Below are 14,261 nucleotides of genomic sequence, written 5' to 3'. Positions count from 1 at the left end.
GAAGACCTGGATGTCACTGTGGTCCTGTGTCCCAGTTTAAGGATATTAACGATAGGGTGAAAAGCTAGGCCGAGTAACATGGATGAGCGTCGAAGCCACGCAGCTATAGGTAATGTCCCCAAGTTTATCTTACCAGTCATAACTGAAGTTGCTGCGTTCATCACTTAAGTATATAATCCTATATATTTTATACATTTACTCTTTATACATTTTATACATTTACCAACCTACATTATCATAAAACAGTTTATTGAAAAATATTAATGCTTAGCTCTCAGACATCTTACTTTAGGCAATGCCAGAATAACAGAAATTTCAATATCATCACATATTACCAATTTACATCAAGAATACTGACAGTCAATTTTTTACATCAAAAGATTATATATATATATATATATATATATATATATATATATATATATATATATATATATATATATATATATATATATATATATATATATATATATATATATATATATATATATATATATATATATATATATATATATATATATATATATATATATATATATATATATATATATATATATATATATATATATATATATATATATATATATATATATATATATATATATATATATATATATATATAAACAAAGAAAGAAAGAAAGATTAGCACACAAGGAACAACCACTGACACGGAACACAGGCAAGATGAGAAGTAAGGTCATAGTGAGTGAGGTCTAAGGCCGCTCCTCTGGAAGTGTGCGCTGTTCCCTCTGTTCCCCTTGATGTCGTTTATCGCCATATCGTATGTCTGCAACACAATCACTTGCTCACACATAGTCATATGTAGTAAGCCTTTACATTCCTCTTAATTTTCTATCAACTTCTATAATAAAAAAAATAGAAAAAAGTCACTCAAAACTTATTTAATATCTGGACTTTGATAATAATTAAATGCTTATATAACATTTATTTTATTCTTGCAATATAATATAATGTTATTTTCTTTCCATACATATGAAAGCTCTGATGCTACATTTTTCTTTTTCCCTTTATACGTCGAAAAGTCTTGGCTACGCATGTATATGTCACTATCAGTACTCTGTATATATATATATATATATATATATATATATATATATATATATATATATATATATATATATATATATATATATATATATATATATATATATATATATATATATATATATATATATAACTATAACGATTTATTATTTTATATATCTATCTTTTTAATGCCTTGCTTCCTCTGGAAGCGTTTCCCAAAGTGGTGGCCACGTTAGAAGAATCCCCACTTTTACTTATACAAATATTCTCTTCTGCCTTGGAATGTTTGACCCCTACTAACACTTCTTCTACATCATGTACTCCTCCAAGCGGCTTTCCTCTACAGTTTGAGCCTTCACTTTCATTAACACTTTTTTTCTTTTTAACAAACTCCTTGCTCCTCATCCTCTCAATATGGTTATATCTCAGTGTGTTCCTCTTCACCCATTCCACAATTCCATCGCTCACATAGGCGCTTATCTTTTATGCACACTCGTTCATCTCACCATCCCATATTGTCAATCCTCTTCTTGTCCTTCTGATACAATCCTTTTCTATTGTTCGCATTGTAGATTGCTGTTTTACCATCCTCATGGGTGTGCATGTCACATGTACATGATCATGCGTCATTGATAATACGGCAGTGAGAATGCCTTCGTGTGCTTCATGAGTATATTCGTACACAAGGATATTAATTATACCGTCCTTATCATGACTGTGTTTCAGCCTGTGATCATGAGGCTGTGTGTGATGTCATGAGCATGAATGTGCATGTCATCCAGGGGTCATGTTCATACTCATGAACGTGATCATGGCCAAGGGTATTATTCCGTGCTAAGTTCAAGAAGGACCAATGTTAGAAATGTCGTTTTTAAGTTTGGTCCATGCAACGATATCTAGAGGTGCATACATAGCAGCAAGACGCCAATGTCAACTTCTACTAATAACATGATTGACCTTGACAAAATATTCCTTAAGCTGATATTATATATGCTATTAAAATCTTTTGTCTCTCCTGTAACAAGGCAGTTCCAATTTTAGCCCTTCTTGCCAGGGTTGTCATTAAAAACCCATTCAAAAATCTTATCGCCCCCCGCAAAAATAAGATAAAATAAAATAAAATAAATTAGTTAATTAATTAATTAATTAATTAATTAATTAATTTAATTAAAATAAATAAATAAATGAAATAAATACATAAATAATAAATAAAAAAATAAAATAGATAAATAAAAAAAACTGCCTTTTTTATATTCTACTATCAACATTTTATTTTATAAAACTAAAAAATAAGGTCTATATATGTACACATACAAAAAGAAAAAAAAAAAAAAAAGAATGAAAAAGTAGTCAAACATGAACCGTTCATTTCCTGTATAGTACAAGTTTTGTCCAACCGGACCAGCTTGTATCAGCATGACCTAAATGTCAAAGTTTTTCAAGATCTAACTCCTCTCGTGACTTCTGGCACCTTGCCAAAAACATCTCCAATAACTTTGCTTCTTCATCTTTCCCTCTTTTATTTCAACCTGATGGCACCATTGCTATCTCAACTATTTTTTAAAGCTGAACTCTTCGCTCAAACCTTTGCTAAAAGCTCTGCTTTGACTGATTCAGGGCTTGGTCCCAACTCCACTCTCTGACTACTTCATGCTACCCATTGAGATCATTCGCAGTTCGCATTGATGTTTTCCATGCCCTCGTTGGTCTTAACCCACGGAAGGCTTACGGACCTCATGGGATCCCTCCTATTGTTCTCCGTAACTGTGCCTCCGTGCTTGCACCTTGCCTAGTCAAACTCTTCCGACTCTGTCTATCAACATCTACCTTTCCTTCTTGCTGGAAGTTTGCCTAAATTCAGTCTGTTCCTAAAAAGGGTGACCATTCTAATCCGTCAAACTATAATCCTATTGCTTTAATTTCCTGCCTCTCTAAAGTTTTTAATCTATCCTCAACAAGAAGATTCTTAAAGATCTATTACTTCACAACTTTCTATCTGATCGCCACTATGGCTTCCGTCGAGGCCGCTCTACTGATGATGTTATGGTTTTCCTTAGTGAGTCTTGGTCATTCTGTTTTAGGGATTTTTGTGAATCTTTTTCTGTTGGCTTAGGCATATCAAAAGATTTTAATAGAGACTGGCACAAAGTTTTGATTTCCAAACTATCCTTCTACGGGTTTTATCCTTCTCTCTATAACTTCATCTCAAGTTTCCATTCCAACCATTTTATTGCTGCTGTGGTACACGGTCACTGTTCTTCTCCTAAATCTATTAACAGTGGTGTTTCCTGTCACCCACTCTCCTCCAATTATTCATAATTGATCTTCAAAACCAAGCCTCGTCCTGTCCACTCCTACACTGATGGTACCACCCTGCACTTTTCCGTGTCTTTTCGTAGACGTCCAACTCTTCAGGAAATAAAGATTTCTCGCAGAGAAGCCACAGAACGCCTAATTTGTGATCTCTCTAAAATTTCTGATTAGGGGAGAGCATACTTAGTATTGTTCAATGCTTCAAAAACTCTCTTCCACCATCTATCAACTCGACACGACTTTGAGACAACTATCTCTTCTTCAATGAGACTCAACTGTTCCCGCCTTCTACACTGAAGATCCTCGGTCTATCCTTTATTTATAATCTAAACTGGAAACTTCTCATCTCATCTCTAGATAAAACAACTTTTATGAAGTTATGCGTTCTGAGTCGTCTTCGCCAGTTTTTTTTCTCACCCATACCGGTTCCACTCATACCGCTCTTTTAAACAGAGTGGAATCAAGAGCTTTTCGTCTTATGAACTCTCCTTTAATTGACTTTTTTTCAGCCTCTCTTTCATTGCCGCATTGTTGCATCTCATGCTATCTTCTACCACTATTTTCATGCTAACTGATGTTCTGATTCATTGCTGACTGCATGCCTGCCCTCCTCCCGCGGCCTCGTTACACTGCACTTTCTTCTTTCTCTCACCCCTATTCTGTCCACTTCTCTAATGCAAAAGTTAACTAGTATTCTCAATCATTTATCCCTTTCTCTGGTAAACTCTGGAACTTCCTGCCTGCTTCCGTATTTCAACCCTCTTATGACTTGAAATTTTCCAAGAGGACGGTTTCAAGACACTTATCCTGTAATTTTTTGACTACCGGTTTTGACTCTGTTCGGGGACTGGCACCTCATTGGACTTTTTTTTTATTATTTTTTTGCTGCTGTTTGCCGTTACCCCTCCTACATAAAAAAAAAAAGATAAATAAATAAATAAAATTTCACACCTGCTTCACTCTAGATTACTTTTTAATTGCTTATTTAAACTGATTTACGTATAAATATGAGGAATAGAAAAAATAAATAATCCCCCAAAAACAATAAATCCTCCAAAACAATAAAATCCAATAACCGCCTACAAAAAAAGAAAAAAAAAAAACAGTGAATTGGACTAAAAAAAAAAAAATGCTTGTTGCATTTAACCAGAGCTTTATGATAATATTTGGTCATGAATTTTGCTGATCGCCCAATTAATGAATTGTGACATGTTCTTCCTTGCTGCCCTTTTTGTCCATGTTTGTAATTTAACTCGTCCCCATTTCTTTGGCCATCTGTGCAATATTTTTCATTATTTTATTTTCCAGTCTTAGGGAAAAGTAGGAAAAAAATAACAAAACAAGGAACCTTCATAGTCAATTAAAATGACACGCATCACCAGTTTACCTGTACGTCATTTTAACGCACTCATCATACGTAATAAACTTACAGTATTAGATGGACATTAAAGAATGGACACTAATAGAACATTAAGGTTCCCAGAATATCATAGGCAAAAACCACCACGGGACAAATAGCACATAAGTGACGCATACGAAATCAAAACACACCTGCAATGTTGGTCTTCACGACATTCGGTGACAGTAATGGAGAAGCAAAGCTAGTTGGAGTCTGGCAGACTTTCACATTTCTCAACACCTCCCGACATGACCTGGAAAGTGGACACCTACTGGAGATTATAAAATTATTCTGCTCTTTTTATTTATTCATTTATTTTTATGAATTTATTTTTTCAAGCCTTAAGTTTGGTAAAAAAAAATTCTATCATGGCATATACATTCCTTTAGCTGTTGCGAGAATGCACCAAAGTAGTATAAATTTTCAGCAAAACAAATTTTCCAAGCAAGAAATATTAGTAGGAAGCTTATCATACCTAAGAAAATGAAAATATTGCGTGGTAATAAAGGTTAGCTATGAAGTTTCACTGGATAACATAATTGACTCTAAGCGTTAAAATACATTTTAAGTAACAAAATCATTCATTCAAAAAATTTTGAGAACTATTCTGTTTTGGTAATAACATTAAGCAATCGGGGAGAGTTCAAGGAAAAGGTGTTATAATAGAAGGGTTGATGAGCTCATTTATATATATATATATATATATATATATATATATATATATATATATATATATATATATATATATATATATATATATATATATATATATATATATATATATATATATATATATATATATATATATATATATATATATATATATGGAAAGAAAAAACATGAAATTGAATGACTGATTTAATAGCTTGATTAGGTTTATTGACATTTTGACAATTGTTCTTGTATCTTATAGTACGGTACTTGAATGCCCAGGTCCACAGAGCAAAGCTCTTAAATGGGTCTATTGCCAGGAAACAGTATTTAGTAAATTATCTAAAATTCTAACTTACAAACAATATCCGAATATTCATGTCGTGGTACGGTGTGTCGTTACATGGAAAGAAAAGATGATATACCTATAAGTGTGTCGTTACATGCGAGGAAAAGATAATATGCCTATAAGTGTGCCGCTACATGCGAGGAAAAGATAGTATGCCTATAGACAAAGACTGCATAAAAGGAGGATGGTCAATGGCTTCAATGAGCGAGCTGGTCGCTTCGCGAAGGCAGCGCGGCCAAGCGGCCAAAGGATAAAAGACACAGCTGTCCTTCTGAAGAACGTGGGGAGAGATATGACCAGTCAGGCAGCTCTTTATTCGCATATATGTTGCCAAAATGGGTATTCGATCTTTCACAGTAATGTACTGTTCGAACAATTCCAAGTGAAATAAGGATTTGTCCTTGTCTTGCTTTGCTAAGGATCGTAAGAGGAATTCGGGAGTTCCTCCCTGCTTTGTGTGATGAACTTATAATATATCTGAGGTCTGTGTCATCAATATTATACTGGGCTTTTCAGATGACAAGTTATGTATCAGCCTAATGGTTACATGGCATAGTGACCAAGCTACTCATGGTCATTCCTTTAATCCAGCTCATCAGTTTACATCTACCGAAGTGTGCTGTGAAGGTGACTGCAATGTGTTAGCTCACCTATCATACCAACAATCAAGTCTTAACAGTATGTTTCTGTATTAAGGTTAACATCTTATATTTAGTAAATTTAGGCCAAGGTACCATTTACATAAATTACCATAAATGACCACAACGCCATTACTTATGACTTATGACCCAGTCTTGTGATTAAGCCTGATAATTATTAAGCAAACAAGCAATGACTGGATTTTCTCTGTGATTTATACAACTGTGAGTACTGTGTCAAAAGTAATTAGGTTACACAGGGTTGCCATTAATTTAGAGATGACACCATCACGTGTTGTTAAAGAATTCCAAAGACATTTTTATGTAGGAGGGACACTGGCCAAAGACAACAAAATTCCAATAAAAAAAAAAAAACAATGAGATGCCGGTTACATAAAAGGGTCCAAAGCGATAGTAAAAAATGAAGGATAGGTGTCTTGAAACTTCCCTCTTGAAGGAATTCAAATCATAGGAAGGTGGAAATACAGAAGCTGGCAGGGAGTTCCAGAGTCTACCAGAGAAAGGGATAAATGATTGAGAATACAGGTTAACTCTTGCATTAGAGGGGTGGAGAGAATAGGGGTGAGAGAAAGAATAAAGTCCTGTGTAGCGAGGCCGCGGGAGGAAGGGAGGCATGTAGTTAGCAAGATCAAAAGAGTTAGCATGAAAATAGCGGTAGAAGACAGCTAGAGATGCAACATTGCGGCGATGAGAGAGAAGCTGAAGACAGTCAGTTAGAGTAGAGGAGTTATGAGACGAAAAGCTTTTGATTCCACCCTGTCTAGAAGAGCGGTATGAGTGGAACCCCGCTCCCCCAGGCATGTGAAGCATACGTCATACATGAACGGATAAGGCCCTTGTACAGAGTTAGCAGCTTGGGCGGGGGTGATGAGGAAAACTGGTGGGGACGTCTCAGAATGCCTAACTTCATAGAAGCTGTATTAGCTAGAGATGAGATGTGAGGTTTCCAGTTCAGATTATAAGTAAAGGACAGACCGAGGATGTTCATTGTAGAAAATGGGGACAGTTCAGTGTCATTGAAAAAAGAGGGGATTATTGTCTGGAAGGTTGTGTCGAGATGATAGATGGAGGAACTGAGTTTTTGAGGCCATTGAACAATACCAGGTTTGTCCTACCCCAATAAGAAATTTTATAAAGATCAGAAGTCAGGCGTGGCTTCCCTGCGTGAAATGTTTACTTCCTGAAGTGTTGGACGTCTATGAAAATACATGAAAAAGTGCAGGGTGGTATCATCAGCGTAGGAGTGGATAGGACAAGAAGTTTGGTTTAGAAGGTCATTGTTGAATAATAAGAAGAGAGTGGTAACAGGACAGAACCCTGAGGAACACCACTGTTAATAGATTTAGGAGAAGAAAAGTGAACGTCTACCACAGTTTGTCTGAAAGAAAACTTGAGATGAAGTTACAGAGAGAAGGATAGCAGCCGTAGGAGGGTAGTTTGGAAATCAAAGCTTTGTGCCAGACTCTATCAAAAGCTTTTGATATATCCAAGGCAACAGCAAAAGTTTCACCAAAATCTCTAAAAGAGGATGACCAAGACTCAGTAAGGAAAGCCAAAAGATCACCAGTAGAACGGCCTTGACGGAACCCATACTGGCGATCAGATAGAAGGTTGTGAAGTGATAGATGTTTAAGAATCTTCCTGTTGAAGATAGATTAAAAACTTCAGATAGGCAGGAAATTAAAGCAATAAGACGGTAGTTTGCGGGATTAGAACGGTCACCCTTTTTAAGAACGGGCTGAATGCAAACTTCCAGCAAGAAGGAGATGTAGATGTTGACAGACAGAGTTGAAAGACTTTGATTAGGTACGGTGCAAGCACGGAGGCACATTTTTAAAGAACAATAGGAGGGATCCCATCAAGTCCATAAGCCTTCCGAGGGTTTAGACCAGCGAGGGCATAGGAAACATCGTTGTGAAGAATTTTAATAGGTAGCATGAAGCAGTCAGAGGGTGAAGGAAAGGGAGGAACAACCCCTGAATCGTACAAGGTAGAGTTTTTAGCAAAAGTTTTTCAGCGAAGAGTTCAGCTTTGGAGATAAATGTGATAGCAGTGGTGCCATCTGGTTGAAATAAATGAGGGAAAGAAGAAGCAAAGTTATTGGAGATATTTTTGGCTAGATGCCAGAAGTCACGAGGAGAGTTAGCTCTTGAAAGATTTTGACACTTTCTATTAATGAAGGAGTTTTTGGCTAGTTGGAGAACAGACTTAACATGGTTCCGGGCAGAAATATAAAGTCCATGAGATTCTGGTGATGGAGGGCTTAAGTACATTTTGTGGGCCACCTCTCTATCATGTATAGCACGAGAACAAGCTGTGTTAATCCAAGGTTTGGAAGGTTTAGGTCGAGAAAAAGAGTGAGGAATGTACGCCTCCATGCCAGACACTATGTCATGCGCTCGGCACAAAAAAAAACCGGTCTCTGACGAGGAAGCAGTAGTAATTCCAAGGAAGATCAGCAAAATACCTCCTCATGTCCCCCCAACTAGCACAGGCAAAACGCCAGATGCACCTTCGCTCAGGGGGATCCTGAGGAGGGATTGGAGCGATAGGACAAAATACAGATATGAGATTGTAATCGGACGAGCTCAACGGAGAGGAGAGGGTGACAACATAAGCAGAAGGATTAAAGGTCAAGAAAAGGTCAAGAATGTTGGGCGTATCTCCAAGACGGTCATGAATACGAGTAAGGTGTTGCACCAATTGGTCTAGGTCGTGGAAGATAGCAAAGTTAAAGGCTAGTTCACCAGGATGGTCAGTGAAGGGAGAAGAAAGCCAAAGCTGGTGGTGAACATTGAAGTCTCCAAGAATGGAGATCTCTGCAAAAGGAAAGAGAGTAAGGAGATGATTTTACAGTTATACAGAGATACAAAGATAGGCTTCATGATGAATTTGAATACAACAAAACTGTTCAGCCAGACAAATAAATTAGAATCGAGAATTAAGTGACTTTGGGAAACCAAGTAATGTAATGAAGAGTAGGAATCTCCCACTCTCAATGTTAGGATTTCACCAATTCTAACATATGGCTCGGATAGGTGGAGCCTCACTAAAGCATACTACTCTTCAAAGAATAAATTATTTGTTATACAGTTATGAAACTATGGAACTAAAGAAGTGGGAGATGTGAGATGGGAGATGTCTTAAAAATCACTTACATGGGTAAGGAAAGGGATAAATTAGTTTCCATGGAGGAATACTAAAGAATTGTACTGGTTTACTAAAATCAAGGGATCTCTATACATCCTAGCATACAGAGTCCTTGCTAACATTAACACCAGTGCCTGTGCCATAAAATGTGGCAAGACCTACTATGCTTGAGTTCGGTGTAGTGGAATTTATTCATTCGAGAGGGATTTGTAGAGGAATTAGATGGGATGAAAGTACCTACAGCTTTGGTTACTTAAGGGTTTACCGGCAAGTATTGCACTCAGTTATATCAACCTTAAACATAATACTTGAATCTATTACTTCTATTACTCCTTCAAACAAATCTTAAACAGCATGATAACTCGAGAAAAAATTAGCTCTCAAATGGTGCAGGTAATGATAAACTTATGCGAGCGAAAGTAATGTTTCCCTCTGGCCGCTAGAGGCACCATCGTCATGATGAGAGCAAAAATTTTACCTGGACTGGACCGTCCTCCTCGTATACCGAGTCCTTGCTATAAGACACCAATGTTGTCATGTTGGTGGCCATGACGATTCTGCTGACGATGACACACACACACACACACACATATATATATATATATATATATATATATATATATATATATATATATATATATATATATATATATATATATATATATATATATATATATATATATGAAACTATGAGGGGGACATGGAAAAATCTGGAAATAATGAAGAGGAAGGGAAAGAAGATATGAGAGAGAGAGAGAGAGAGAGAGAGAGAGAGAGAGAGAGAGAGAGAGAGAGAGAGAGAGAGAGAGAGAGAGAGAGAGAGAGAGAGAGATAAAGGGGGGGAGTGCACCCGGCCTACTGCAACGTTTTCCTTCTCAGCACTGCACACCGTCAAGAAAATTAAAATCTTTTCACCCTGATCGTAAAGAATAATATTCTCTCTCTCTCTCTCTCTCTCTCTCTCTCTCTCTCTCTCTCTCTCTCTCTCTCTCTCTTTCTCTCTCTCTCTCTCTCTCTCTCTCTCTCTCTCTCTCTCTCTCTCTCTCTCTCTCTCTCTCTCTCTCTCTCTCTCTTATATGTATACGTAAAACCAGGCTAATTCATAAAAAAAAATAATCAGAAAAATACTTACTTACTTCTCAAGTCTGAACTCCGTCTGTTGAAGGCCGCTGAAACAAAAATCAAATAACGTAAATGAAAATATGGAATTGATTAAGAATAAGAAGATCACGCTGAAAAGGAGTAAACAGTTCTCTTGATACGGTCAATAAAACCATTATTCATTTTTTCTTATAATCTTATGTCTCCTTTACTCATGTATACATAAGCGAAGAACTTCCCTTCATCTTTTTGTGAGAGTTAAAGGGGAAGCAATGGAAATTAGATAAAAAGGACAAGAAGAGAAAGGAGAGCAGGGGATGATAGTTTATGACCTATTACATTGAAATACTTCAGGAAGTTAGGTTGAAAAATGAACCTCGGATTTGTCAGGGAAATAGAGCAGAGAAAGAAGATAAAAGAGAATATGCGCAGTGTGATAATGAAATGATATAAGAGGAAACATTTACCACATTAATTCTTCCATTCCTGGCACTTTGTTAGCTCCATTCACTTACTTCCATTTTTTTTTTCTTCTTATCTCTGATGAGCTTTTCCTTTCGTTTGTTAATTCTTCTTTTTTTTTAATACTTATAATTATCAGTCTGCTTTCACGTTAGGTGTATTTGGATTATTGATTTGCTTTCACGCTAAGTGTATGAATGGATGTGAAAAACTTGTCAAAATGTTGGTGTGATAATTCTCTCTCTCTCTCTCTCTCTCTCTCTCTCTCACTCTCTCTCTCTCTCTCTCTCTCTCTCTCTCTTCTCTCTCTCTCTCTCTCTCTCTCTCTCTTTCTGTTGCATTCAATTTACACCTGCAGGAATTATTCCCTTCCTTCTTTAAAATCCTCGGGCATAAATCCTCCTTATATTTTGCCCTAATTCATATCTTTACCTTCCATTCACTCTCTATCCATTATGTTTCTCTGCGCTTCTCCATTTTTTATTTCCCACATATATGCCTTTCCTTCCTTGGTGTTTCCTACCTCCTCTTCTATCTTCACCACTGGCTAAACTCACTTAGGTACCATGAAGCCATCCTTGCCACAGTATTCTGGCGACGATAGCAGATAACAGTAGACTCGTGCTCTTGAAGACAGAAGTTCCCCCGTTGGTCTGCATGGCGGCTGGATGCTCTCCTGAAGAAGGTGGAAACACAACATTGCAAAGTCAGGTGATGAAATTATGAGGAAAATAAATAAATAATTAAATAAATAATGATATATTAAAATTTTCTTTGTTTTAGGAGGAAAATATACATTTGTTCGTTTTTCTGTTACAAGTGTTAATTGAGAATGAAAGTTAGGGTGGAGTGATATATACTTGTAACTTGTAACTTAAAAGTAGGGAGGTAAAGAAGGAAGGGATGAATGGAGAGAATGGAAGGGGAAGAGTTATAGGACAACTAGGATTTGGTTTTCAAGTGAAATATTAACATACCTATCAAGCAGAATGTGCGAATGGAGGACGAGAATGAGCAAGACATGGAAAAATGAAGAAATGTTGTAGACATAAAAACAAAAACGTACTAAAGAGAGAGAGAGAGAGAGAGAGAGAGAGAGAGAGAGAGAGAGAGAGAGAGAGAGAGAGAGAGAGAGAGAGAGAGAGAGAGAGAGAGAGAGAGAGAGAGAGAGAGAGAGAGAGAGAGAGAGAAAAAAAAATATTTTCTACTTTTAAAAATTTCGTTTACTACAAATTATGTGTGTGTGTGTGTATGTATATATATATATATATATATATATATATATATATATATATATATATATATATATATATATATATATATATATATATATATCTATATTATATATATTATATATATATATATATATATATATATATATATATATATATATATATATATATATATTTTTTTTTTTCTCACTACCGAGAATTCAAGCCCCTTCACAGATGCCACTACACTCGGGTCAGCTTTCTCTAGATTAGTGCCTTTCTAGCCTAGTGCGGGCATTAATAAGACGAATCCAGGTACTTATTGGTCGTTCACAGCCATCAAAGCTCTGAGATCACCACTCAGTTTAACCCATAGACAGTTAGGACAAAGGACACACTGGGATAAGGCTTATAATATTCTCTGAGGTACGTCCCACCAGAAACAAGCTATCCACTCTCACAGAAAATTTGTATCCTCTCACCCACGTACAGTCTATATACAGTCTCCTGGAGGACTATAGAGCAACTACACATTCGCAAAAATCATGAAGTCTTCTGGCTTCAGAGCTCCCAGCCGTGATTAGCGAAACGCTAATGAAACAAGTACTCAACAGCCATCACAAGCACCGAGATGGTCAATGAACTTCTCTCGAGACAGCCAACAAAATATGAAATAATCAGGACGGCCGTGACAGAGGTGGTAATATTACGTAGTCCACTACAATTATCTAGCTCAGCACCCAGTCAAGCCCTCAAAGGGAGCTAATCCCTACTGCCACTGTTTCTCCGGCGATAAATACCAATAATAGCGGTCTAAAATATATCTTGCAGCCCTCCATGTTGGCTCTCCGTCATTCCTAAGCGTGCGTTCCCTCCCTACTAAATACAACGCCCGACTAACTCCTGGAACACAGAAAGACGTGGGCGGTTGACCTCTCCTGCGCTTTCCTCGGCATCGGTTAAGTCACATGACAAGGGGAACATGTAATATGGGAGAGACGGGGAGGTGGAAGCCAGCCTCCATACCAGGTGACGACTTCGCCTGGGCACCACCTCAGGGTGAGGCAAGCCAGCAAATAAACTATCCAAACCCATCTCTCCAGCCTCACCCTCGGCAGCACCCTCAACCGAGTCATGTGTATCCTGTGGTGGCTCTGCTTTGTTGCAGTCAGCCCCAGCACTAGAAGAGTCAAAGACGAGCCCAACCCTTGGCTCGCCCAAACACTCACCAGCAGCGTGACAGACCTCTGGACACTCTGCTTTCATTGCGACTTCTACACCCACTCTGCACTCCTCTTTCGATGGTTCTGCCTTACTGCAATCGACCCCAGGAGTTACAGTAAGCATAGGTGCCCGACGCTGGGGCGTTCGCTTTGCCTTGGAGAGAGTGGTAACATTAACAGAGTCAGGGACCTCATCAACAGCCCCTATATCTGGAACGGTGTCCGCAAATGGGGCTACATCTAAACTCTGTCACCTACCAGGTCATTCCCGATGCTGGCAGGTCTTCCGCTAATGCCACCCGCGCCTCTGCGGGCATACAAGTCCCACCTCCGCAGTGGCGAAGCTCTCTATGGCGTCAGTTCCCCGGCACCACATAGGCTTGTCTGAAGCCATTCACCTTCCAGTAACAATCTTGTACAGCGACTGCTGTGTTGTTGTGTCTCTCAAAACAGTGACTGGGTACTCAACCACAACAATCTTAACACAAGAAAGACCGGTACCAATCCAGGCCAGACCTCACGGAGGAAGATGAGTTATCAATAAAAGATGAGGGTGCAGCACTTCCTGCCTATTCACCCTCACAAACAAACACGGGCCGGACCTCATCACTCTCCTGGTTGTGTCTCCCTGAGACACAATCAACGCCACCGGCTTCTGGGAGGACATGGAAGACGTGGCTGTCAGTAGCTTAGAAC

General features: G+C 37.8%; 1 protein-coding gene across 1 annotated transcript in view; it reads right to left on the bottom strand.

The window, feature by feature from the left end:
- Nucleotides 1–653: 653 nt before the first annotated feature.
- LOC135106201 (zwei Ig domain protein zig-8-like) overlaps nt 654–14,261 on the bottom strand; it is a 103,000-nt gene continuing 89,392 nt past the window's right edge. Inside the window, exons 7-10 of the mRNA XM_064014976.1 lie at nt 11,689–11,807; nt 10,701–10,737; nt 4,912–5,027; nt 654–787 (exon numbers count right to left, since the gene is read on the bottom strand). Of these exons, the coding sequence (XP_063871046.1) occupies nt 11,689–11,807 (119 nt within the window). The 3' untranslated portion in view covers nt 654–787; nt 4,912–5,027; nt 10,701–10,737. The remainder of the gene's footprint in view (nt 788–4,911; nt 5,028–10,700; nt 10,738–11,688; nt 11,808–14,261) is intronic.

This window comes from Scylla paramamosain, chromosome 13, assembly GCF_035594125.1.
Source record: "Scylla paramamosain isolate STU-SP2022 chromosome 13, ASM3559412v1, whole genome shotgun sequence".
Taxonomy (NCBI): Eukaryota; Metazoa; Arthropoda; class Malacostraca; order Decapoda; family Portunidae; genus Scylla; species Scylla paramamosain.
The sequence above is the reverse complement of the archived record's forward strand: the minus strand, read 5'-3'. Positions and strand labels throughout refer to the sequence as shown.